The sequence below is a fragment of the Sapajus apella genome, unplaced genomic scaffold (assembly GCF_009761245.1).
Source record: "Sapajus apella isolate SASKATOON/1434 unplaced genomic scaffold, GSC_monkey_1.0 scaffold38, whole genome shotgun sequence".
Classification (NCBI taxonomy): Eukaryota; Metazoa; Chordata; class Mammalia; order Primates; family Cebidae; genus Sapajus; species Sapajus apella.
The window spans coordinates 14,306,335-14,332,419 of NW_022436978.1; the positions used below are offsets into that span (position 1 = coordinate 14,306,335).

The 26,085-nt window shown below is 47.5% G+C and overlaps 1 protein-coding gene across 7 annotated transcripts in view; it reads left to right on the forward strand.

Annotated features, from left to right (window-relative positions):
* The window catches only part of MASP1 (mannan binding lectin serine peptidase 1), a 75,433-nt gene extending 50,092 nt beyond the window's left edge, over positions 1 to 25,341 (forward strand). For 4 of the 7 annotated variants that reach the window (XM_032298286.1, XM_032298287.1, XM_032298284.1 and 1 more), the window contains exons 10-11: positions 1,292 to 1,366; positions 6,224 to 8,704. In XM_032298286.1, the coding sequence (XP_032154177.1) occupies positions 1,292 to 1,366; positions 6,224 to 7,119 (971 nt within the window). In that variant the 3' untranslated portion in view covers positions 7,120 to 8,704. Of the gene's footprint in view, positions 1 to 1,291; positions 1,367 to 6,223; positions 8,705 to 12,534; positions 12,673 to 15,785; positions 15,900 to 16,803; positions 16,990 to 18,805; positions 18,874 to 21,181; positions 21,282 to 22,369 lie in introns of those variants that run through there. The other 3 variants (XM_032298289.1, XM_032298288.1, XR_004275147.1) reach the window with 2 other exon arrangements.
* Positions 25,342 to 26,085: the final 744 nt, after the last annotated feature.

Consider the following 26,085-nt stretch of genomic DNA (forward strand, 5'->3'; position numbering starts at 1 on the left):
GGCCTCATCCATGCCACCTGGCAGGGAGACCCCTGGCTGCCCCAGCGGCTGGGCAGCAGCATACTGGCCAAAGCGTGAAGAACCAGCAATTACCTGTCCATTGGCCACACTGGGGGGGTTGGGTGGAAATGGGAGGAGAAGAGCTTAGAGACATGAAACGCCTCTTCCCTGCCTTGTGGCAGCCCAACACCCCCTCAACACACACTCATAATCCCTAGCAGAAAAGGAACTCTCAGCGAGAAAGGAAGGCCCGTCGGCTCTGCCTCTCTGGCATGCAAGCACTGAGAACATTCTCCTGACTCATCTAAGCCTCCAAGTTCTCTTTGTTTTTGTTTTTGAGACAGAGTCTCATTCTGTTACCCAGGCTGGAGTACAGTGACACGATCTCAGCTCACTGCAACCTCCGCCTCCTGGGTTCAAGCAATTCTCCTGCCTCAGCCTCCAAAGTAACTGGGATTACAGGTGCTTGCCACTACACCCAGCTAATTTTTGTATTTTTAGTAGAGACAGGATTTCACCATGTTGGCCAGGCTAGTCTTGAACTCCTGACATTGTGATCCACCCACCTTGGCCTCCCAAAGTGCTGGGATTACAGGTGTGAGCCACTGTGCCTGGCCCCAAGTCCTCATTTTTAAAAGAGGGAACAGTGATGAAGCTCTTAGAGCTATTGTGAGACTCCAATGAGACAGTGGCCACAAATGTGGCTTATTAAAGTCTGTCAAATGGAGAAGAAAGCAAAGGGCATCTGTCCAACAGAGAGCCATGTAAGCCCAGGTCTTTGTGACAAGTGAGGGGAAGGTGACTGCCAGGGGCTGGGCAGCATGGGGTGGGGAGGAGAGCAGCCCTCAGCCAGGCAGCAGTGGGATTCCCCAGAGCTTTGGACCATGCTGAAGATTGTGGTGCTTATTTTTGAGGGTGACAGCAAGCCATTAGTGATTCTGAGATGAGAAAGGACATGGTCAGATTCCCATTTTAGAAAGACCCTTCAGGTTGCACTGGAGTTTGATAGAGGGACTAGGATGATAGCCCCAGGGGTATTTGAAGGCTATTTGGAGGTCGATTGGTCTCTTTGGAGGATTATATCCCGGAGACTACCTGCCACAGCCTTCCACTTTCTTCCTCATTCTTTTTAGTACATCTAGGCTCAGAAAATCGTATCTGAGCCTACGTGACCATTTAGAAGACTTTTGTAATAACTCACTTTAGAGAAATTAAGTACCCAGATCCATTTTCCATGAGCTACAAATCAACCATTTTCTCCCTCTTCTCCTAACCTCTTTCGCTAATCCAGGTATATATACCTGTTCTGCCCAAGGAGTCTGGATGAATAAAGTGCTGGGGAGAAGCCTGCCCACCTGCCTTCCAGGTACCTCACTCTCCAAATCCTTTGCCTCAAGGTTTTCCATCAAGGTCCTAGGGCCCCAGGTTTTCTGGCTGTTAATAGGGAGATGGGGGAAAGGGGAGGTGATGCTTTGGTTGCTTTTTAAGAGATGTCTTCAAAAGGTGAAAGGTCAGAGAAGCCCTGCTTCACACCTTCTCAAACCAGCCTGTATATTCTGCCTCCTTCAACACTCCAAGAGCCCTCCTGTCCTCTCTCTGTGCCCTTGACACCAGCTTTTTCATATAACACAGTTTGTGTGTGTGCCTGCTGTCATGCGAGGGAAATTTAAAAAGTGGGCACCCTGTCCTCAAGCAGTCACCATGCCATCAAGGAGATGATAAGACAAACAACATCACAATAGGACAGAATGAGAAATTCTTTCTTCCAAACAGCAATGTGGTCAAGCCTTTCTGATTGCTGCCTTTCCCGTGGTTTACTTACTAACTCCACTTTAAAATGGAAAGAAAATTTTGTGGTAACAGGAACTGTCACTGCGCATACAGATTTTGGGGACATTTGCTTTAGCATTAGAAGTATGGGCTGGGCATGGTGGCTCATGCCTGTAATCCCAACACTTTGGGAGGCCAAGGCGGGTGGATCATCTGAGGTCAGGAGTTAGAGACCAGCCTGGTCAACATGGTGAAACCCCATCTCTACTAAAAATACAAAAATTAGCCAGGCGTGGTGGCGCATGCTTGTAATCCCAGCTACTTCGGAGGCTGAAACAGGAGAATCACTTGAACACAGGAAGCGGAGGCTGCAGTGAGCTGAGATTGCACCATTGCACTCCAGCCTGGGTGACAGAGCGAGATTCCATCTCAATAAATAAATAGTATGGATAATTTTCATTGCAATCACACTGTGTAGCTACTCAAGCCATCTTAGAAAAGTACAGCCCCAAAATGCACATTCTAGGGTTCAACAAATAATCCACAAAAAAATAAATTTAATATTTACAACATAGTAATTTATACCTTTTTAAAAAAAAGAAAAGAAAAAGCAGAATGGCAGTAGTTTAATGATACAGTCATTCAAGAAAGCATTGAGGAATACTGAAAATTAAGTGTCCTGTCTAATTCCATCTGCATGTTTGTACAAACAGCAGGAAATCAGCAATATAGTTAAGCACTGGGAAATATTTGTATTTTACTGAATGAGAGTGTTGGGTAAACTGACATAGTGTATTATTATATTAATGGTACATTTCAGTAACCTTCCATGTTCACTCAGTAGGTATATTAGTCTGTTCTCACACTGCTGATAAAGACATATCCAAGACTGGGTAATTTATACAGAAAAAAGGTTTAATGGACTCACAGCTCCACATGGCTGGGGAGGCCTCACAATCATGGCAGAAGGCAAAAGGCACATCTTACGTGGTAGCAGGCAAGAGAGAAATGAGACATAGCCCGTTTGGGACATCGCCAAACCATATCAGTAGGCTTCTAGATATCAGACTAGACATTAAAATGGAAAGGCTAAGGCGTTGTCTACCATTCATCCTTAAGAAGTGAAGAACATATTAGCATTTGGGAGTCAGGTTTTGACCGTCACAGGTGCTATGGGACCCCAGAGAAGAAGAAAGTAACAAAGCCTGGTTGTCTATGACTGGAGGGGTAGGAACTGACTAGGAAGCCTTCACATAAGAGGTCTTCATTTCTTAGAAAAACTTATGAGGAAGTGGCATAAGGGAATGTTCATCCCACCCATTCTGCTGATTCCACTTACCTCAATTAGGCCTGCCCAGAAGCACACCCACGGGCTCCGGGCAGTGAAGCCTCAGAGAAGAGAGGAATGGTGGAGCTGCAGCAAACCGAAGGATCTGGGCATGGATTATTAATCCATGGCCCATTTTTGCTAAAATATTATGTGAGCCAAAGAAAGCTAGGGATAGGTTGCATGCTGGAAATTCATGTCACAACCTTTGGAAGGGGACAAGACACTGGGCAAGGAGTCGGGGCCCTGGGTACTAATCCTGATGCTGCCATTTCCTGTGATCTTTGGTAAGTAATTTCACATCTCTGGGTCTGGGATCCTATACCTCAGAAGTAAAGCATCAGGACCAAGAGACCTATGACAGTCTATGACTCTTAATGGTCATCATCCTCTACGTTTGTACAAAGCATCTTGGATACAATGAGTCATGAAATTCTTTTAGCACCCATTGTCGGGCAGAACCATGGTGTATCATTGGACCAGGCCAGAAATTTCTAAATTCTCTCCTCGTAAAACACTTGTGATTAAACCAGGATGCAGGCCAGGATGGAGAAAGCCATGTCATCTATTGTCATAAGGCCCGCCATGTTAGGAGGCCTGCTAAGCAAATATTACTTGTCCCCTTATTTTACAAATGAGAAAACTAAGTATCAGAATAGTGTAGTGATTTGCACAAGGATACTTGTAGAAAGTTAGAGGCAGAGCTGAAAGGTGAACTCAATACTTTTGATGGCAACATAAGCAATGCCAAGCCATTATTTTACCATGATCATGTTTTACGCCATCCTCAGGAACTTTGAACCCTAGATTATCACATTTTCATTTTAAAGACCTTCCCTCAGGAACCATTGTCCTCTAGAACCCAAACCTGGCTTCAGCATAGCCAAGGCTATAACATTTCAAGAAGATTCCTTTGTCCCAGGAAAGACTGGGTGGGAAATGGCAGCAACCAATAAGAATGACCCCATTTCAATGAGCTCTCCCAAGAGTTTGTTGCCTCATTCAACCTCTTAAAAAGACAAGAACACATCCAGGAGAAAAACAGATTTCAGTGGATCTATGAAGCTAGACTCAGGAGAAACAAGTTCTAGTTCTGGCTTTCCCACTAACAACTTTGATTAAGTCATTTGCCTTCTCTCAACTTCCACACTTCCATCTCTAAAATAGCTGTTCTCATCCTGGTGTGGTGGCTCACACTTGTAATCCCAGCACTGTGGGAGGCAGAGGCAGGCAGATCATGAGGTCAGGAGTTCGAGACCAGCCTGACCAACATGGCGAAACCCTGTCTCCACTAAAAATACAAAAATTAGCTGGGCGTAGTGGTGTGTGCCTGTAATCCCAGCTACTCAGTAGGCTGAGGTAGGAGAATTGCTTAAACACAGGAGGTGGAAGTTGCAGTGAGCCAAGATCATGCCACTGCACTCCAGCCTGGGTGACAAAGCAAGACTCCATCTCAAAAAAAAAAAAAAAAATTAGCTGTTCAAGGTTTCTCCAGATCTGATGTGTGACCTGCAATATGCCACTGGCACTTTGCTTGGAGAAAGGTACCATTTAGTGCTGACATTATTGTGACCACGGACCAACCACAGATGTGTCCCTTACCGGATGAGGGCCTTGAAGCACTAGATGTATGTAGGACCAGTTGCAGAACTGCGTTGAGATGTTGCCTTGCAGCTTGCTACTTGTAATTGGAAGGCTGACCCTCAACTTTGAAAGGCCGGGCCACAGAGAGTTACAAAAACCATTTCACATCCAGCCTGGGGTGAATGGCAGGGTGCCCAGGATCACGCAAGAAGCATTTGGCCTCAGGAAGAAGAGCATCTGAAAAGCATTAGGTTGCTAAAAGCCTGCTCTCCAAAGTTGCCAAGAAAACTCAATGTTCCATGGTCTCCAAAGGATTGTCGAAAGCTTCCAGGCCAAGGAGTGTAGCCTGGCCATTTGCAACCAGGAGGAGGCCACACTCACAGTAGGTCTGCCTCCCAGACCCAAGCACCCTGCCTGGGAAAGGCTGTGCAAGAATGTTCTTAGCCAGTGGGGGCCTGGTGCCGAAGACCTTCTGCTCAGGGGCCCGAAGCATTTGGCTGCAGGAAGCTGGTGGTACAAGGCATGCTCAGGGTGCAACTCAGTGGAATGAAGTTTCTGAGATCTTTCTCCTTCCCCTAAAGGTACTACACAGCTCCTGGGTGCAATGATGGGTGGCCCAGAGCACGGCCCATGCATCATTGCTTATAGATTATGCCACCTTTCCCCAGCCTTGGATGCCCTGGGCCTTAATCCATGGACATCAATTTATAGCAAGGTTCTTTTAGGACAGAGAAGAAAAGGCTTGAGAGCCTATGTCCATGGTTTTAATAGCTATTGAGTCAGGGTGGGATACAAGACTCAGAATCTAGTTAAGCCCCTGCTGTCTGACTTGAGAGTCATATCCCTTTGGACTAGCCACTTAAACTCTGGGGAGGTTTACTCACCCAGAAAATGGCGATGGTCAAGACAAATAAAATGAAAATTAAAGGGTTCCTGGAATTTGAAGGATCTTTGGAGATCATTGTGACCAAATGCCTCATTTGACAGATCAAAAATTGAAATCCAGAGATGGAAATTCACTGACTCAGAGTCGCATGGGAAATGGAAAAGCCAGGTTAAGGCTTCCAGCGTCTTTGTTCCCAGCCTAGGGTTTGCTGTGACCTGCTAGTTGGTATTTTAGGTTCCTTGCATCTCTCTGTCCCCGTAGAGAAAAACGTTTCAGAAATTCTCTAGGTTCCCATAGCATGAGCACTTCTGAAATGGGACCTGCCTTTCTAAAGCAGGAAGGGGAGAAGTGACCACTGTTAGGAATAGATGGTGTAAATGGTCCGGGTCACAAGTGGTCTTAGCCAGAGGTGGTTCAGTCCAGAGAGGGCCCTAGCTTCAGAAGAGCCAGACTAGAGATGGGCCAGCCTAGAGGGACTTAGACCTCCAGTGACCCTGAGTAGAGCTCTCCCAGGCTAGCATGACCCAGGCAGTTTAGGGTCCCATGGTGGCGTAATCTATAGTGGGTGAGATGTGACTTTCTCTTTATGGCTCCTGTCATGTGGCTGACCTGACCAGTCTCTGTCTCTTGTCCCTGCTCCCTCTTTCTCCTTACAGAGTGTGGTCAGCCCTCCCGCTCTCTGCCAAGCCTGGTCAAGAGGATCATCGGGGGCCGAAATGCTGAGCCCGGCCTCTTCCCGTGGCAGGCCCTGATAGTGGTGGAGGACACTTCGAGGGTGCCGAACGACAAGTGGTTTGGGAGTGGGGCCCTGCTGTCTGAGTCCTGGGTCGTCACAGCAGCTCACGTGCTGCGCTCCCAGCGTAGAGACAACACGGTGATACCAGTGTCCAAGGAGCACGTCACCGTCTACCTGGGCTTGCATGATGTGCGGAACAGGTCAGGGGCGATCAACAGCTCAGCTGCCCGAATGGTGCTCCACCCAGACTTCAACATCCAAAACTACAACCACGATATAGCTCTGGTGCAGCTGCGGGAGCCTGTGCCCCTAGGACCCCACATCATGCCTATCTGCCTGCCAAGGCTTGAGCCTGAAGGCCCAGCACCCCACGTGCTGGGCCTGGTGGCCGGCTGGGGCATCTCCAATCCCAATGTGACCGTGGATGAGATCATCAGCAGTGGCACACGGACCTTGTCGGATGTCCTGCAGTATGTCAAGTTACCCGTGGTGCCACACGCTGAGTGCAAAAGCAGCTATGAGTCCCGCTCAGGCAACTACAGCGTCACGGAGAACATGTTCTGCGCCGGCTACTACGAGGGCGGCAAAGACACGTGCCTTGGAGATAGTGGCGGGGCCTTTGTCATCCTTGATGACTTGAGCCAGCGCTGGGTGGTACAGGGCCTGGTGTCCTGGGGGGGACCTGAAGAATGTGGCAGCAAGCAGGTCTATGGGGTCTACACAAAGGTCTCCAACTATGTGGACTGGGTGTGGGAGCAGATAGGCTCACCACAAAGCATCAGGGAGCCCCGTGTGGAGCCCCAAGTGGAGCGGTGAGCTGACTTACTTCCTCGGGGCCTGCTTCCTCTGCTCTGGGCTGAGCGAAGCTACAGCGCACTTACGACAGCACACTCCACATTGCTTATCAGACCAAATGGAATGGAACACACGGGCCTAGAAGTGGCTCCTCCTACCAAGACAGCCCTGGGACCCTGAGAAGCAGCTGTGTGGTATAAGGAAAAGGCTCCAGGCAAGAGGCCTGCATTCCCGAGCTTGTCCAGCTCTCTTTGCCTGTCCCAGCCTCACTCCCCAGTAATACAATCAGGAGCTCAACCAAGGCCTCTGTGTCAATCCCAGCACTCCTCCCCAGGCCATGCTGCTTACCCCAGTGACCTTTATTCACTCCTGACCACTTATCAAACCCATCAGTCCTACTCTTGGTATAAGTGAGCTTAGACCTGACTATTAGAAAATGGTTTCTAACATTGAGCCGAGTTCCGAGTCTGTATATTTTCCTGCTCTGCTCTCTGGGACTAGCCTTGGCTTAGCCCCTCCTCCAGAAGATCATTCAGGTTTTAGGAGAAGGCTCACAGCGAAGCCCCTCTCTCTGAGTGTAGTCCCTTGGAGCACTCTCATTCCTGGGGTTTCTCACCTAAAAGCTTCTTGCAGTCTAAGCCTTAATGCTTATGCTCCCCATTAAAGGAATTTCAAAGGACATGGAGAAAGTTGGAAAGGTTTGTGGTGACTGGTGCGAGCAGAATAGCAGTGGGAGACTCACCAAGCCCTTAAATTCCCATTGTCAGCTCAGAACACATTTGTACCCTGGAATACCAGCTGACACCACGGGTGTCCACACCTGCTGCTCCAGACAAGCACAAAGCAACCTTTCAGGATTGAAATATATTTCTAAAGGTTAGCTGAATCCCAGACCCAAATGTGGAGACTTAGCTGATTACCCAGGAAAGGAAAATACCCACGCTGTGTCCTGCTGTGCTTTTGGGCAAGAAAATGGAAGAAAGGGTGGCGTTGGCACATTAGGAGTCACCCAAATCCTGCCAGGCTGCCTGACATCCCTGGGGCATGAGTTGGACAAAGAATCCACCCCACAGGACATTCAGAAGGATCCACTCCTTCATTTTCCAGAGTCAAGAGAAGCAGAGACTCACCCATGACAGGCAGTGAAAAGAGGCAAGCGTCCTGGGTTCTAGTCCCAGCTCTGGCCACAACTGGCTGTATAACCTTTGACAAATCATTTTCCTTCTCTGAGTCTCTGGTTCTCCATCATCAATAGGAGGGCATAAGGTCCCCACAGGGTCCTTCTAGCCAGAGCACTCAGAGCTTCCCTGACTGCCAGCAGCCTCTCTGGCCCTCACAAGGCTGATTGTTCTTTTCCCTGGAGCTCTCTTCTGGAAATCTCCATCAGAGCAAGGCAGCCAGAGAAGCCCCTGAGAGGGAATGACTGAGAAGTATCCACTTCTCCAACTGGTTCATCAAAGCACACTCCTATTTCTATGAATGGCACATGTAAAGGATGTTGTATTTTGTATTTTTTATATCACATGCTTGACCACTCTCCAAAGGGCTTCTGCATTGTTGCTCCCAGCAGGCGTCTAAAGTGGAAATAAACCCTCGTGGATAACCAGTAGCCTTGATTTATAGATTTTGTTATTGTTGGGGAAGTGTGTTCATTTGTTTTGACTTTTTTGAAAAGAAATTGGCCCCTTCATCAAACCAAACTCTCCCTTATTGCAGAAAAAGTACAACTTTTGGTGTCTGGATATTATCCAAGAGGTAATGAGGAAAGGATTTGTTATTGATGTGTCTCCTTCTCAGAGTCTGCTTATCCTTCATTTAAGTGTCTGCCATTTAAGTCCTTGCCTTCAAAGGGTTGAAACTGGCATACAAGACAAGCTGATGTGCATATAGGTCTTACGTAGGCAAAGGAGTTAAATGTAAAAGGAACAGAGATTTAAGTGTTAGGGGAACTTAAAGAAGGGGTGATTTCGTACAGCTGGGGGCAGGCTTAGAATAGGTTTGCAGAGGCTTCAAAGGATGCACGGGAGATGAGAGGGAAGGGGCAGAGTGAAAAAAAGTGTCAGAGCATGAAAGCCGGTCACGGATAAAGTGAGAGCAATGGGCATTAAGTGGGAAGAGTTTGAAAAGACAGACGCTAGGCGGACTGTCCTGACATGAGTGATTCTCTAAGCTTGGGGCATATGAGAGTCACCTTGGGTGCTGATGAAAAATGCAGATTGCTGGGTCTCACCCACTGGAAAATTGGAATTCAGCAGGTCTGGGGGTGGACAGCATAGTGTGGCAGTGGACAGGAAAGGGCTGAGCTAGGAAAGCGGCTACGCAGCTACTGCAGCTGTCCTCATGAGAGATGGTGCAGACCCAGCAGCCACAGAGCTGAGATGGTGCAGACAGGAGGAGGAGCACTGTAAACCTATTCGAGTGGCACATTCAGCAGGGCTTGGCCTATAGGCATCTCTTGATAAGTTCAAGCATGAGTGGCACGTTAGTGAAGTCTCACCATGGGACGAACTCATGGTTTGCCTTTGTTTTGTGTTTGTATCATAAGAAAAATGCCACACTTCTTACACTATTGAGAATGAAAATTAGAGCCTATCCTAAATTATGCTTTGCACTTTACTGTTTGAAGGACTATCGTGTCTCATGACATTTCTAATTTTTGTTTTTCTTTAGATACTTGGACTTTATGTTGTGACATACTGAGGTATTGAGGCATCATGAGGTTACATAGAGAGCACTTTGTGATACAGAGTGGGAGAGACACATCAGTCTCCTTCTCCTAGGGATTTACCAGCAGCTTAGTGACTGACTGAACACAGCGTTGAAGAAAAGGGAGGCAACAAGGGTGTGATTGGTTCAGACCTTAGCAGACATCTGGAATGACAAAGGGGAGAAGGTTGGTGAAGGGTGGATACATGGGCTTGGTTTCGCTGAGTCGGAAGAGTTTATGAGCAATCCAGCTGGAAATGTAAGTTAGCAGTAAAGAATGGTGAGTTTCAGAGGACAGGGCAGATTTAAAGACACGGATTTGGAGTTCATCAGCACATGGGTAGTATGATGGCATAGAGGTAGAGGGCATAATCTATGGGAAATTTACAGATAAGAAAAGGAGACCAACCCCTAGGGCCAAATGAGTGCACACCAGCATCATGGAAGGCATGAAGAAAAGACAGGCCCCAAGAAAGAAATAAACCAAAAAAAAAAAAAAAAAAAAAAAAAAAAAAGGAGGGGATCAGAAACACAGGAAGAAAAGTGCTTCAGAAGCCAAGAGAAGGAGTTGTAAAGAGGGATGAAGTGGTCAACAGCATCCAGAGCTGCTAAGAAGGGCTCCAGGATGGAAGTTCCCCAGGACAGGAGCCAAGTCTCCATCACCATCTCTGAGGGAGTGTACAAGCAGCAGGCCTCTAAGTTTAAAGTCTTTACGACTTCTCTCTTCCTTTGTCGTCCCTATGTCCTCTCTCTGTACTCCCTCCTTCCTCTCTCCAGCCTTTCCAGTCTCCCAGGATGGGCTTTTAGCTCTTTTCTCAGAGGTAGAAAACTGCCTTTGCATCTTCCCTAAGCCTTATGGTAAAAATTATATGTTCAGTTCTCCATGTTTTGACTCCTTGAAACCTACAAATTTTTTATTCTTACTATAAAGACTGACTCTTCAAAATGAAAGTCTATCTTTCCAGACTTTGGTTTCTGCTTTGCTCTTACAAGTCAAAGCCATATCCAGCCTTTGCTTAAAACAATGACTGCTTCGGCTTCAATGGCTTGGGAGCCACAGTGCACAGAGAATTCCTATGGATGAAAAATGTATCTGATAAGATTCGAAAAATAGTATCCTACTCGGTATGTAGATATCACTGTTGAAGTTCCATTTATGGTCTCAAAGCCATTTTATTTCCATCTACTATTTGTAGGCTGTTAAATATTCAAATGGTTGCCTATTTCCAAGTTTGTGCAGTACATGTCACTTTCTTCTTCTGAATCCAGCTCCAAAGGAGGGGGAAGAATGTGGGGAAGGAGTGTCAACTCCTCTCTTCAGAAGCTTTACTATAGAAGGGAGGAGAAGGAGAGACTGTAAAATGAATGACAGACAGGGAAGTGGAGGCTGATTTTTGGGACGAAAAGTCTTGACTCTGTTTTGAAGGCATAGAACAACAAGAGATTAAAAATATAGGAGAGGAATGAGAATCGCCAAAGCCAGGTCTCCCAGAGTTCAAAAGTTAAGAGTGAAACATTTGTCTTAAAGACAACAAAGTTTACAGGAGGAAGAGATGGTGAAGAGGATGTTTCCCACTCGGGGGGTTCCCACTCAAGGAGTTCCCACTCAGTGGGCTCTGAGCATCTGTTGGAATGGGGGCAGGGCATTAGCTTGGGAAAGCTGGCTGTGGGCATGTAGAATGATGCTGGGAGATGCATCAAGGTTGCAGAGCACTTATCCGTGATTTTCTTCAGCCTGGTGACAGCTAAAAAGGTAGCAGATGACTGCCTGGATCCAGAAGCTTGGGTTAGGAGTGTTTTGGGAAGCCACATAGTTAAGACTTTTGGGGCTGGCCAGAGTAAGAAAAGCCCAGAGTTGGGAGTCAGGAGTCCTAGAATTATAGTCTTGCCACTAACTCATGAAATACCTTTTGGCAAGTCAATTTCCTTCTCCAGGCCTCGGTTTCTTTAGCTGAATGATGAGAGCAATAGACTAGATGGTCTCCCAGGGCTATTCACTTGTAAAGTGTGGGAGCATTTCTGTGAATCCAAGCCAGCGGAAAATGGGATGGAACAGGCAGACCCTGTGGTGGGGATCTTCAACCCACAAAGCCGTGAGGAAGGGCTTCTCTGAGGAGACAAGATTCCTGTGGTTAGAGCATAGTGAATGATTAGTTATTAGTTGGGACTGTTTCATTTGTAAATGCCATAAACCCAACATAAGCAACTTAAGGGGAAAAAAGAGAGGTCATTTATAGGCACACATCACTGAGAAGCCCTCACTCTCTCTTCACCCTTCACCTTTCAGCTCCACTTATCTCCAACATCCTCAGCAGACTCTTAATGATTGCTGGCAGATTTGGGCTTATGGTTAATAACTTGACAGCTCCAGCAGGGACTGACTGTCTCTTCTCTAATATGGTTAGAAAAATTCTCAAGTCAGGCTTTCGTTGGCCCAGCCAAGGTCACATACCAATCTCTGAGCAAGTGCTGTGACCAGGAAGTGCATGGCTTTGATCAGTCACATGCCTATCCCTGAAATCAGAGATGAGGTCAATCCAACTCTAGCTGCATAGACTAAGAATGGGGAAAGTGCAGATTCCAAAGAAAGATTGGGATGCTATGATCAGGAAGGTCAATTTTGCTGGTGGAGCAAAATAGATGTTCCTAACAGGATGATGAGCTGGGAGCTCTCGCAGTGGGAAAGAAGGAGCCTAGAGTCTGACCTGTCCCTCCCTCCCTTGGATGCAGTGTGTGGGCTCCCCAAGGTCTCCAGGAAGCTGCTCGCCAGGATCTTCAATGGACGCCCAGCCCAGAAGGGCACCACTCCTTGGATTGCCATGCTATCACACCCGAATGGGCAGCCCTTCTGTGGGGGTTCCCTTCTAGGTAAGGAGAAGGTGGAAGGGGTAGAGCTAAGGAACCAAACCCCCTCCTTGGAGACTTGCCAAGTTTCCTTCATTGAGAATCACTGCACACCAGCGTCAGGGCACAGAAGCACATTGTGGTAGAAAGAGTTCTTGACTAGACTGGATTCTGGTCTGTCTCTGGCACTGGGAAGAATAATGTCAGAGATTCTCTCAACCATGAGTAACAGTGCACGGGGGTCAAAGGCAGGGCATCCCAGGGCTATGAGGTCAGGGAGAGCCAGGAAACTCACCCTTGGGGATCAGGGAAGGTCGATTTACAAAGGCCTTAAATGCCATGCTTAGAAATTTCTAACTTATCTTGAACACTGCTCTAGGTTGATAAGTATGTTCCAGAAAGTTCTCTCCAGAGGCAGAATTGATCAAATGGAAGGTGAAACTGGAGGCCAGGAGATCAGTGAGGTGTCCATTGCAGTGGTGGGGAAGGAAGGCATAGCCTCAGAATAAGAACAGGGCATGAGGGATGGAAATAAGGAGGCAGATTCAAAAACACGGGGAAATAGGACTGTCACTTTTGTAATGGAATGTGGGAGGGAGTAGGAGCAACAGTGAGAAAGGAGCAGCTGATGGTTCTGTCTGCCACAGTTTGGTCCAGGCAAGCTAAGGCGTGTTCTAGTTCTGGTATCAAAAGAAAACTGAATAGCAACCTGGGTTATCTGGGTCACTTCTGCATCGGATCTCACCACCGAGGAAGAAGGCTTGGCTTGACCTTCTTGGCCACCTTGGTCCACCCCTGCATGGGCAGCTCCCAGGCTGCTGGGCAAACCTCTCACTCAGCCTTACCGCCATCCAGATCCAACCAGGATGGACAGCTCCAGGGCAGGGATCCCCTTGGCCAGGCACCCAGCCTGGGCTAGCACTGCAGCGAAAAGCACCAGGGCTATAGAAAAATCCTACTCTGCAAGGAATTTATCCTCACATCCTCACAGGCCCAAAAATGAATGCTCTCACTCAAAGGAGTTCCCCCAGAGAGGGAAAGAGAGCGAGAGAAGGTGTTAAAGGGCCAGGCAGGGCTGAGGGCAGTGCAGTGGGAGCAGAGTTGGGGAGAGGACCAAGGGAGGGAGGGGAAGGGAGGCAGAGGAGCAGAATTGGAAAGCAGCAATGGAGAGGACAGAAAGAGACAGAGAACATTGAGAGGGACCTGGAAAATAAGACAGAGGATTAAAGAGAGAAAAGAGATAAACGAAAAGGAGCAACACAACAAGAGGAAGAGAGACTGGCAGGCATAAGATACCCAGGGGAGTAGAAGCCAGGGAGGGAGGGAGCTGGAGGGAAGTCAGAGAGAAGCAGGGTGATGTGGAGGAAGAGCTGCCAGGGAGGGCAGAGGGAGGGAAGGCTCTGCTTTACCAGGTAGCTCCAACATTGCTGGAAGGCAACTAAGAGAGATGGATTGTGTGCATCCAGTTTTAAGAGTGAATTTGTTTTCTTAAGCCTTGAATTTTTGAGTCCGCTAATGGCCACCATGTATTGTTATTCATTGTATGTTTATTCTTTATGACTTATGCTTGAAAGATGTTTAGTGTTCACTTCTCTACCCTCAGTCAAGCTGGAATTCCCCCACCCTTCACACCCCCGCAGCAATCCTGATCTATCATTTCTGTCCCCCTCCTGTCATTCAGTTTTAAAGAGCAAGGGAGGGATAAGACAGGGCAGAAGAAATAGGAAAGCAGCCGAGGGACAGAGGAAGGGAAACGCACCTCTTCCATGCCCACACTGATGCCTGGGTAGAGGAATCTGCAGAGCTGGCAGGCCAAGCTGTGTCTCTCAACTGGACAGTGCTCACCCATGGGTTCATCTAAATAGCCCAGAGCCCCACACCAAGGCAGGCTCTCTTAACCTGGGTACCTCAGCCCACCTGATCCACCTGGAAGATCTGGTCCTGGACATGGGCAGTGATCAAAATGCCCCAGCAGAGAGAAGAGTGGCCTAGGTGAAGCTCTGGCCGGGAGCCAGGAGCACGTAACTGCTCCTGAGAGGGCCCGGTGGAGCCTGGAAACTGCTCTGGGATTAAGCACTTCTGCCCTCCACCCTGAACTTGAACCTGATACTCAGCCTCCCCCACACCCGTCCTAGAGCTTTCCTTTCTGCTTGGCTCATCCTGAGTATGTCTCTGGGCTCAGCTGCTTATGGGCTGGTCATCTGCTCCACCTAAGTGGTGAATGGAAGCCTGACCCTGCATTAAACCAAGGGCAGATGCCTGTCCATCCAGAGGAAGATGCCAGCTGAGACACAGGAAATGCACAAGGCTGACTATCGAGAGCCCTGGGGTCTGGCCCTGGCCCGGACCCTGATCCTGAAACCAAACTGCTGGGTGACTCTGGACATCCCTGCTTTCTCCAGGCCTCAGGGTTCCTCTTTATAAAATGAAAAGTCTAGATCAGAGCAGTGGTTCTCAACCCTGGCCTCAGTAGAATTAACCTAAGGAAGTGTTTAAAACATTGTCTCTGCCGGGGCTCCACTCCCATGACATAAATGGTCTAGATATAGGCCCAGACCCTGATTTACTCTTCTTTCATTCTCCAGGTACTTCTAATGTGCAGCCAGTGTAGCTAGCTTCTGATTAGTGAATTTTAAACTTTAATGTGCGTACAAATTAGTGGGGACTCTTGTTAAAATGAAAATTCTGATTCGCTGGATCTGAGGCAGGGCCAGCCTAAGAGTCTTCATTTCTAAGAAGCTTCCAGGTGATGCTGATGTTGCTCATCCAGGGACCACACTTTGAGAAGCAAGACTTGAGAAGGCAGCCAGTGACCGCAGGCTTGTTGTGCAGACACTTAGGGCTATCTGGCTGTCACCAATGCCGCAGGCTTAAAGGATTCCTGAAGTCCTGTTTACAATGTTCATTCCTGGCCTGGGTTGGAATAGGCAGGTAAAAATCACAGGTTTAATTCCTCATCTCCAGATTAGGACCATATGAGTGTTTGAGTCAGGGGCCACAAAATACAATGGTGAGAAGTACGGCCACTTGCAGGGTCATGAGGGGTTCCCTGGAGTAGCCTGAAGATCCTCAGCTCGAGGTGGAGGGAGGCAAGACCGAGCAGTGTGGGACAATGTTACATGTGTTCTGTTCTCCAGGGTCCAGCTGGATTGTGACCGCTGCACACTGCCTCCACCAGTCACTTGATCCAGAAGATCCCACCCTACATGCCTCAGACTTGCTCAGCCCTTCTGACTTCAAAATCATCCTGGGTGAGTGAGTGAGTGAGTGAGGCGTGAGCGCGTGGCAAGCTGACTCCCGAAGCCAGCTGTGGTTCTGGGAATGGGATGGCCTCCTGCCCCTTTCCAAGGTGTGTCTGCTCACTCACTTGCTCCCTCACTTGCCAGGGCAGGACACCTGGGATGGAGGTCCAGGAACCTGAGTCCAAGTGCAAAATATGATTCTCCAGTCATATGAACATGAGCAAGGCACTGAAGTCTATGCTTCAGTCTATGATAAAATGAGGAGTCCAGACTAGAAAATATCCAAAGACCCTTTAGGTTTCCATGGACTTGTGGTTTCAAATGGATCATACATAGACAATCCAGACTTCCCTTCTTGTTTATAAAATCAGACCATCAGTTGACTCAATTCAGGTCCACACATATTTACTTACTGATACTGTGCCAGGATCTAAGGACACAGTATAACCAAGACCCAGTTTCTGCCCTCAGGGAGCTTACAGTCTAATAAAAGAATGAGATATGAGCATAGAAAGTAGGAAGCAGTAAGTTTTGTAGAAGAAGAACAGATAAATTGCCATGGGAATTCAGAGGGGAAAGACTTCTAACTGAAGAGTCTAAGAGGCTACAGGAAGGAGGTAATGTCTGACCCAGGCACTGAAGGTGATGATACGGGTTGAACATGTGGCAGCAGGCATAAGAACAAGCATTACAAGACAATAGCATCAGCTCATGAAGAAAGAGAGGTGGGAACCCACGAGATTATGTGGAGAATGACCAACAGGGCGGGATGTTGGGGAACGGTGGATGAAGGCAGTGAAAGGGCTAAGGCTGGAAGCATGGCTGGACGGGGCTGGGGTGGGCGCTGACAGAGAACAAGGTGTGACCTTATCCTGCATTGCCCCCATGCCTCACATGCCTTCTTCTTGCCCAGGCAAGCATTGGAGGCTCCAGTCAGATGAAAATGAACAGCATCTCAGGGTCAAACACATCACTCTCCATCCCCAGTATGTCCCCAGCACATTCGAGAATGACGTGGCTCTGGTGGAGCTGTTGGAGAGCCCAGTGCTGAACACCTTCGTGATGCCCATCTGTCTCCCCGAGGGACCCCAGCAGGAAGGTACCTTCCCCTACCTCCACCTCTGCAGGGCAGCTGGTGCCTCCACAGGGAGTCCGTCTTCATGATGGTGAAGCACTGGTGCCAATTAAGCCAGCTGACAGTGTCTGCATGACTCACCAGCTGCTTCCCCTCAAGCAGCCAAGAACTGGGTCCAAGGTGGCAAAAGTGTAGGGAAGCACATAGTAAACAGACAGCCTAAGGGTCCAGATAGAAAAGCAAAAACTAGACTAGTTATAGTAACTGAATTTAATAGAGGGCACTGGAGGATTGGAGAAGTAAAGGGAAGAGCTGAGATCACAGGGATGGTACCTGCAGGGGAAAAAAACACCAACCCTAGGGCTGAGGAAGCAAAGGTAAGAACCTGGAGTTTGCAGAAACTAGAAGCTTGGAAAAGGGGCCCTATGGAGCCAGAACTTGAACGTCTGCAGAAGAGGCTCATGTGCTAAGGAAAACAGCTGGAAACAATGGCCACTACTGGGGTGACAAACCACTACCAGGCTGATTCCACCAACCGCAGCAAGTCTTCCTGCCTTTCTGAAAGTGCACCCTGTTTTCAGAAAACCAGCTAGCAAAGTAGAGCTGCCACTTCAGCGTCGCATCCCCAGTGCCACAAAGCAGAGTATAGAAGGGTAAGTCTGGAACGGGGGGACAATGGCTTAATACTCAGCACAGCTCAAACCCCGCTGTGGCCATTTCCCAGTTAAGTGATCTTAAGGTCGTTATTTAACCTCATTACGCCTCAATCCCCTTATCTCTACACCAGAGATAATACCCCATGTGGTGGCTGTGATATTTCCATGTTTGAGATCATACTTAAACATAGACCACCCATGCCAATTGCGTTCCTTTTCATTCTAATTTCAGTGGCGCCACATGACAGTTCGCTTCCTTTAGCTCAAAATAAAAGTGGCTGGGATGTAATCCGAGGAGTATATGGGGGAAATGAGCCAACAGGAAAGGCACAAGTGTAGCTGGCTTTGACTCATTGGGTGCCAGGTGCCTACCATGTGCCAGGTGCTTTATGTTCATCAACTTATGTGTGCATCACGCAAGCCTTGCAAGGCTGCATTGTAGCCTCATTTCACAAACGAGAAAACTAGGAGTCAGCAAGGTGAGGTAACTCACCCAAGAGGCAGCTTGTATGAAGCAGATCTGGGGATGTAGGACAGCTTTTCTGACTTTAAGCTCAATGCTGTTTTCAGTATCCAGGCTCCTTTTCAGATGAGAAACTAATTGTTCTGTCAGTGCTCAACCCACTTCCACGTTGCCCCACAGAGTTACCAACTTCATAGACTTCTAGAATGTCAAGTCTGAAAAGGGTTTTAGAGAAGACCAAGTCCAGCATCCTCATTTTATGGATCGGAAAACTGAGGCTCAGAATTGGGGCAAAGAGGAGGGCTTGCTGAAGGCAGCATAGCATATAGTGGACTAGGCTGGGCTTTGCATTTACTCGCTGTTCTTGATTGAACACCTACTATGTGCCAGCATTGTTATAGGCATGGGGATATAGCAGTGAACAAGAAGAATGAGATTATGCTCTCACAGAGCCTAGGTTTCAGGCTAGTTGGGGGCAGGACAGAATATCAAACTAAACAAGTAAACCGGTAACACATATAGAAACTAGTGCTCATAGCTCTCCTGAAGGCGATCTCTTGCCCAGTTGCCTTTCACGTCTTCCTCCCTACCATGCTACCTTTCACTGAGAAGAATAATTCAGTCTTTTCTCCACAGACAGAGGACGACGGAGCTGCAAGCTGCAACCCCCCAGCACCCCCCAGATAGCCTCTCAGTTCTCACAGTGTCTTCTCCCCTCCAGGAGCCATGGTCATCGTCAGTGGCTGGGGGAAGCAGTTCTTGCAAAGATTCCCAGAGACCCTGATGGAGGTGAGGTTCATTTTATAACTCACAGACAGTGACACCTCAGCCCTGCACGGAGCCTTCCTGCTCACATTGTTCCCTTAGAGATTTCGAGGCTTGGGTGGGGGTTGGTGAGCAGAAAGCTAGGAGCCCAGGCCCACCTCCAAAGTTCAATGGGACTTTGAACCCCAGAAAGCCTGATTTGTTTGTTCTACATGTCATGGACTCTAGCCTCTAAACACTGTTAAGTTCTCGTGGTAGCTTATTAAAGTCTTAGCTTATGAAAATTCTCCCAGAAAGCAGCAGGTTTAGACACCCCCATGGGTGATAATCCAGCTGTGCACCATGAGAGCTGCACACCAAATTGGCCATAATGAGCCAGGCTCTTGAGAACCACAATCCTTGCAGTAATGAACTTGACAATTACATTTAGAAGTTCACCTTCCTGTCATTTCAGGAAGAAAAACACTGGACTAAGATTGAGGAGCCATGATTTCAAGTCCTGGCTTTTACTAACTTGCTGGGTGACTGAAGCAAGTCGTTTTGCCTCTCTAGACCATAAGATACTATTTCCAACTGCAAAGTTATGGGGCAGCATGAGCTGTCCTCCAAGAGCTGCCTGGCTGTGGTATTACTGGGGCTTATGACTGACACAGCCAGTTTCTAAATTCTTCCAAGTATATTTTTATCAAAAGTGTATTTTGATACACTTTAAAATTTGGGAGTCACAACAACCATTCATCCCTTCATTCACTAACTCCCAGGGATCCATTTGGTGTTTACCTTGTACCAGACGCTGTACTAGCCACTAGCTGTGCTGGGGTAAAAGGACAGATCTGGTCCCTGGCCCCCTTGGGTTTATGGTCAAGCGGGGTGGACAGAAAGTAGGTATGGATGTCATAAAGTGGTGAAAGAGAAGTGGAGGACGCTCCAGAACATATAAAAGAGGGCCTGATCTCATCTCAGGGATTCATGAGGGATTCCCAAAGGAAGTGATGCTGAAATGATACCTGAACGATGAATCAGGGTTCCTCTGGTGCTCAAACGTTGCTGAGGACCTGTCCTCGGGACCAACCTGCCGTGGCTTCCTCTCCCCTTATCCAGGGAAGGCTATGGCCCAAGAGGGATCTGAATGGCCTCTGGTTTCCTCCCAGCAAGGGCCACAGGAGTTGTTCGTTTAGAGAATATGGCCCATTCAGTTCTTGATTTGACTGAAGGAGAATCACATGTTTCCTTTTTTAATTACAGACGTCTACTCCAACAGTTACCCCACACTGGCTCAAGGGCAATAATAGTCACAGTGCCTTATTTTTATGCATCAATTTTGCTGCAATCCAAAAAAAATTTTTCCTGAGTATTTACTAAGCTCCAAGCTATGTAAGATAGAAATGCATATAACACAGATCTAGTGTCTAGACAGATGCTCATACTATAGTGAAGGAGGACAACATAAGAAAGTGCTTGCTGAGGTCGGGCGCAGTGGCTCATGCCTGTAATCCCAGCACTTTGGGTGGCTGACAGGGGTGAATCACAAGATCAAGAGATCGAGACCATCCTGGCCAACACGGTGAAACCCCATCTCTACTAAAAATACAAAAATTAGCCAGGCGTGGTGGTGCATGCCTGTAACACCAGCTACTTGGGATGCTGAGGAAGAAGAATCGCTTGAACCCGGGAGGTGGAGGTTGCAGTGAGCCAAGATTGCGCCACCACACTCCAGCCTGGTGACAGAGCGAGACTCCATCAAGAAAGAAAAAGAAAGAGCTTGCTGCAAAGCCAGCAGCGATAACTCCACAGTAACTAATATTTACCCAGAGTGTGTAGTTTACAAAGCACTTGTTCATGCATTTCCTCTTTGAACAGTGATTAGTATATCAAATATTGAAACTTCCATTTTTCAGATGAGAAAACAGAATCTCAGAGTCTGAAAAACAATGGTTAAGCCACATGTCCTTAGGTCCCACAGTAGGGGTGTGAGAAAAGAAAACTGACCGTCATTTTGGTATACATTGTCCTATCGAAATAATACGTCTCCTAGGCAAGTATTATTATCTCAGTCTTACTGATGAGAGAACTGGAGCCCAGAGAGGGCATGTTACTTGCCCAAGTTCACACAGCCAAGGTCTTCATAGCTGAGACTGCCCTAGAACATGGGTCTCCTGATTCTCTATTCAATTGTTCCTTTACCTATAGCATGAAGCAGTCTCTTAGACCAAGTCTAAGGGAGACACAGGTCCTTTCAGGTATGGAGTGGAGAGGAGGCAGCTTCAGGGGCATCGTAACAGCAGAGGCTTCTCAGCCAGGGGTGGGGGCCAATAACAGCCTTGTGTTCTAGATTGAAATCCCGACCGTTGACCATGGCACCTGTCAGAAGGCCTATGCCCCACTGAAGAAGAAAGTGACCATGGACATGATCTGTGCTGGGGAGAAGGAAGGTGGGTTAAGAGGTTGGGATACAACAGGGGTGCCGCCAGCCAGGGAGTGGTGCAGAGCCAGCAGGGGAGCACAGAGGTCTCCAGACTGCTGGGCTGCCTGTGTGGGGGTGTAGGGGACCGGAGGAAGGCTGTGGAAGGAGGGATGCCACAGGAGAATATGCATCAGAGAGAAGATTGCTACAGAATGTCCATCATTCCCTTGCCAATTCCAGTGTTTCCCTTAAGGAGGCCGGGTGCAATGGCTCACGCCTGTAATCCCAGCACTTTGGGAGCCCAAGGCAGGTGGATCACCTGAGGTTGGGAGTTTGAGACCAGCCTGGCCAACAGAGCAAAACCCCATCTGTACTAAAAATACAAAAATTAGCCGGATGCGGTGGCAGGTCTCTGTAAGTCCCAGCTACTAGGGAGGCTGAGGTGGGAGAATTGCTTGAATGTGGGAGGTAGAGGTTGCAGTTTGCTGAGATCACACCACTGCACTCTACCCTGGGTGTGACAGAGCAAAACTCCATCTCAAAAGAAAAGGAAAGAAGGAAGGCAAAAAGGAAAGAAAGAAAGAGAGAGAGAGAGAAAGAAAAGGAAGGAAGGAAGAGAAGAAGGGAGGAAAGGGAAGGGAAGGAGAGGGAAGGGGAGGGGAAGGTAGGGGGGGGGAGGGGGGGAGGGAAAGGAAGGAGGGAGGGAGGGAGGGAAATAAAGGAAGAAAGAAAGAAGGAAAGAAAGAAAGAGAGAGAAAGAAAGAAAGAAAGAGAGAGAGAGGAAGGAAGGAAGGAAGGAAGGAAGGAAGGAAGGAAGGAAGGAAGGGAGGGAGGGAGGGAGGGAGGGAGGAAGGGAGGAAGGGAGGAAGGGAGGGAGGGAGGGAAAAGAAAAGAGAAAAGAAAAAGAAGCCTGCACCAATGCTTTCTAGAATCATGTGAGCTTCGATGCAGCCTGACCTAGAACTGCCCGGAGTCCAGGTTTGGTCCAACAGTCTGCTCTGCCCTCTAGTGCTCAATTCTCTGAACTACAACCCAGACGTGGGAGAAAGAAACTGCCTTTGGATTTAGGCTGTGGAAGGGGCATTTTATCTTCATCTGCGTCTCTTTTTCATCTAGGAGGAAAGGATGCCTGTGCAGGTGACTCTGGAGGCCCCATGGTGACCCTTAATCGAGAAAGAGGCCATTGGCACCTGGTAGGTATTGTGTCCTGGGGTGACGACTGCGGGAAGAAGGACCGCTATGGAGTGTACTCCTCCATCCACCACAACAAGGACTGGATCCAGAGAGTCACCAGAGTGAAGAACTGAATTTGGTTCCTCAGCCCCAGCAGCACCTGCTATGGTCAGTCAGCAGCAGAAGACAGTCCTCTGATGCAAGCGACCATTTCTCCTTTCCTTCCTCCCTGCCCCCTCCTTCAGCCTATCCATTCCTGGGCAATAGAGCAGGTATCTTTGCTCCCTTTCACTGTCTTTAAAGAGGCAGAGCAGGGAAGTGGTCAGAACACAAGGCCAAATCCAGGCTCTACCACTTACTAATTTGCAGTGCTGGGCAGGTGGCTTCACCTCTTCAAACCTCAGTTTCTTCATAAGATGGAAATGGTATACCTTACCTACCTCATAAGGGTCTGAGGAGGAAAAAATTAACAGAGATATAGCACTTAAGAGTGCAGAACATGCACTAAGTTCTCAATAATTGCAACTTAGCAGAAGGTCAGCGTGTCTACCAGGCAGACGAAGCTCTCTTACAAACCCTGCCTGGGTCTGAGGGTTGATCAGGGACACGCCTCTCCTCTCAGCCTTGACCATCTCCACCTGCCCTTAAATGTTCTATGCTTTTTTGCCACCATGCAACTTTCCCCGCATCAGTCTTCACCCTCACCCCTAAAAAAGTAAAACAGACAAGATTCTGAGTCCTCCGGTATGCCCCCTAGCTATGTGGCTAGGAACATGCGCTAGATAATAGGCTGCAGGAGCGCCTGGGAGAAGCAGGTACAGGAGGGATCCTGGGAATTGTGTTTTCGGAAGGCAGACACCTGGTTCTAGATTTAACTCTGCCTTTCGCCACCTGGATGACCCTATGCAAGTCCCTTTCCCTCATCTCAAAGGGCCCTCCAACCTCTGAGGATCTAAGATACAATGAAGCCATTTTCCCCCTGATAAGATGAGTTAAAGCCAATGTAACCAAAAGGCAAAAATTACATTAGGTTCAAAGGAACTTTGATGCAGACAAAACTTTGCTGCTCCTGCAATATCCACCCCTTTCCACTATGAGCGAGTTCCCAAGGACATAGGCCAGGCAAAGTGCAATCAAGAGATCCCTCCTTATTCTTTAGCAAAGCATCTGCTGTGGGCCCTGGCCTCCTTCCCATCTTGGGAAACTGGGCTGCACCAGGTGAGCGCTGGTAGTTTGTACCCCAGTCCCTGCACTCTTCCTTCCTATGTTCACAGCTGACCCCAAGCAGCTGTTTCCCGACTCCTCACCCTTGAGCCTCACCCTGAACTCCCTAACCTTGCAAGGCCATAAGTGTTTTCCAAGCAGAATGCCTCTCCCATCCTCTCTCAGGAAGCTTCTAGAGACCTTTTGCCCTACAGAGCTCCAAGATATAAGCCTTCCTAGGGATCAGAAGCTCTAAGTTCCTGTCTTCCGTTTTGTAGAAACTGATCTTCCCCGGGGATTTTAACTCTTGACCTGTATGCAGCTGCTGGAATAATTCCAGGTCTCTTACTGAAAAAAAAAGAGGAAGATAATTGACAATGAGAACTTATATATATTAAGCCCTAGGCTGAATACTCAGGGACAGCCATTCACAGCCTGCCTCTGGTTCTATAAACAAGTCATTCTACCTGTCTGTGCCCTGCTGTTTATTCTGTAAAGGGAAGGTGGCAATGCGACCCAGCTGCATCAGACACTTGTCAAGCTAGCAGGAGCTCCATTTTAAATACCAAAGAAGAACTGTGATGCAGTTTGGGAATCACCCCCAAGGCATTCCAAGACACCATACCTTCCCATTTCAAGCACTGCCTGGGCACAACCCAACGTCCCAGGCTGTGCTGACTGCTGTGGGAACTACCTAGATGAGGAGTGTATCATTCATGCCTTCTAGAAGCTCCTATTGGATGGCATGAAACATATGTAAGTGACTACTGTGTAGCAGAATAAACTCGGCCAAGTGCTGTTTTGGGGAGTCATGGAGGTAAAAGAAAGACCATTCTGGCATGAAGGTGTTGGGGGAGGAGATATCAATCAAGAAAGCTTTCCAGAAGAGATGGTTGGACCAGAGCCTTGAGAAGAGTGGACGTTTCCACAGATAAGACAGAGGCAGGCCTTCCAGCTGGAGGGAGAACAATAGTAAATGTCCACTCAAGGTTTCTTTTATTATACCAGCTCCTCCCACAAAAACACGTGTCCAGTAGACCCGTGTTCTGGGATCAGAACCAACACCAAAAAGAGCTTTTCTCCTTAAAGTTTGAATTCTAAACAGAATGTGAAATGGCCTCAAGATTTGTGCACAAATACTGACTTCTGGCTGGACCCAGTTTATTGTTTATTCTTCCAATTGCAATTTCATTCTTATTCTGAGAAAATGTCTAAGTAGGTCACGGAACCCAGGCTTCTCCTTAATCCACAAGCACTGATTAGATGTGCCAGCTCCTGCACTGTTGCTAAGGTCCAAAAAACCCAAATATCTCAGAGAGCCATAGAAGTAGAGGGTTGAAGTGTCTGTGAGGACCACCTTTTCTAACATCACGACCTCATTCTTGAGCATCTCTAATGATGAGAAACTCACTACCACCAAAAGCAGCTCATTCCAACTTTAAAATTGCTGCCTTTTGAATTAATTGTGCATATTAATTTTTTAAAAATAAATAAGAAAAATTTTTTAATGTGCCACCTCTTAAAAAGATCTCCTCTTTGTGCAACCAAAGCCCACCTCTCTAGAATACAGTTGGTGTAACTGAAGCTGTAATTTCAACCATGAGTGCTGCTGTTAGCAATCATACTCACGCCTGGTTTTTATGAACAACAGAAGCTGTTGTTCTTATGGAAAACCAAACATTCGTTCCAATAAACATCTGCATTGAGTCAAAGTTCCCTGTTTGGTTTGTATGTTTTTTTATGCACTGATGATTCTAGCGAGTTGTTTTCATTTGTCAACATTTTGCTCTATTTGATTAGGATTACGCTACCAGGAAGGGAGAGAGGCTGTGATGGAAAGATTGTATTGCAGATACAAAAGCGTGTCTTAGGCTTTTGGGTCAGTTCTGTTTAAATACCTGTCCTATTGTTCCTGTAAATTATCAAAATGTCCCAGATTGTCAATGTTTCTGCATTCACATTACATTTATTAAATGCCACGCATTTATTAAATGTACTATTATCAGTGGCATTTAATGCATTTGAATCATATGTTCAAAGTTTGCTTTGAAAATATGGCACCATGTCTATAAGTGGCCTATTCTTGGTTGGAGGATATGCTTTATTTCTGCCATGAATTAATCTTGTTCATTGGGGATCAGGAATCAAAGAATCATCACCACCAAGAGGCCCTTCAAGCAAGAGTTGGGAAGGAGTCAGGGAGGGGAGTGTAGACCACTCATATGACAGAGGTGGTAGCCAATCTTGGTCTAGAATAAGTCTCAGAATCAAAAGACTTGGGTTCTAGCACAACATAGGCTGACTCCCTTATTTATTTAATTTCCCCATCTATACACCAGTAAAATAACCTCTCTCCTGAGGTTGTTGAATCTGATGAATTAGCAGATAGGACAGAACTTAGAAAATTGTAAGTTTACTCAAATATAAAAAGTTACATGGGAAATAATAATCACTAA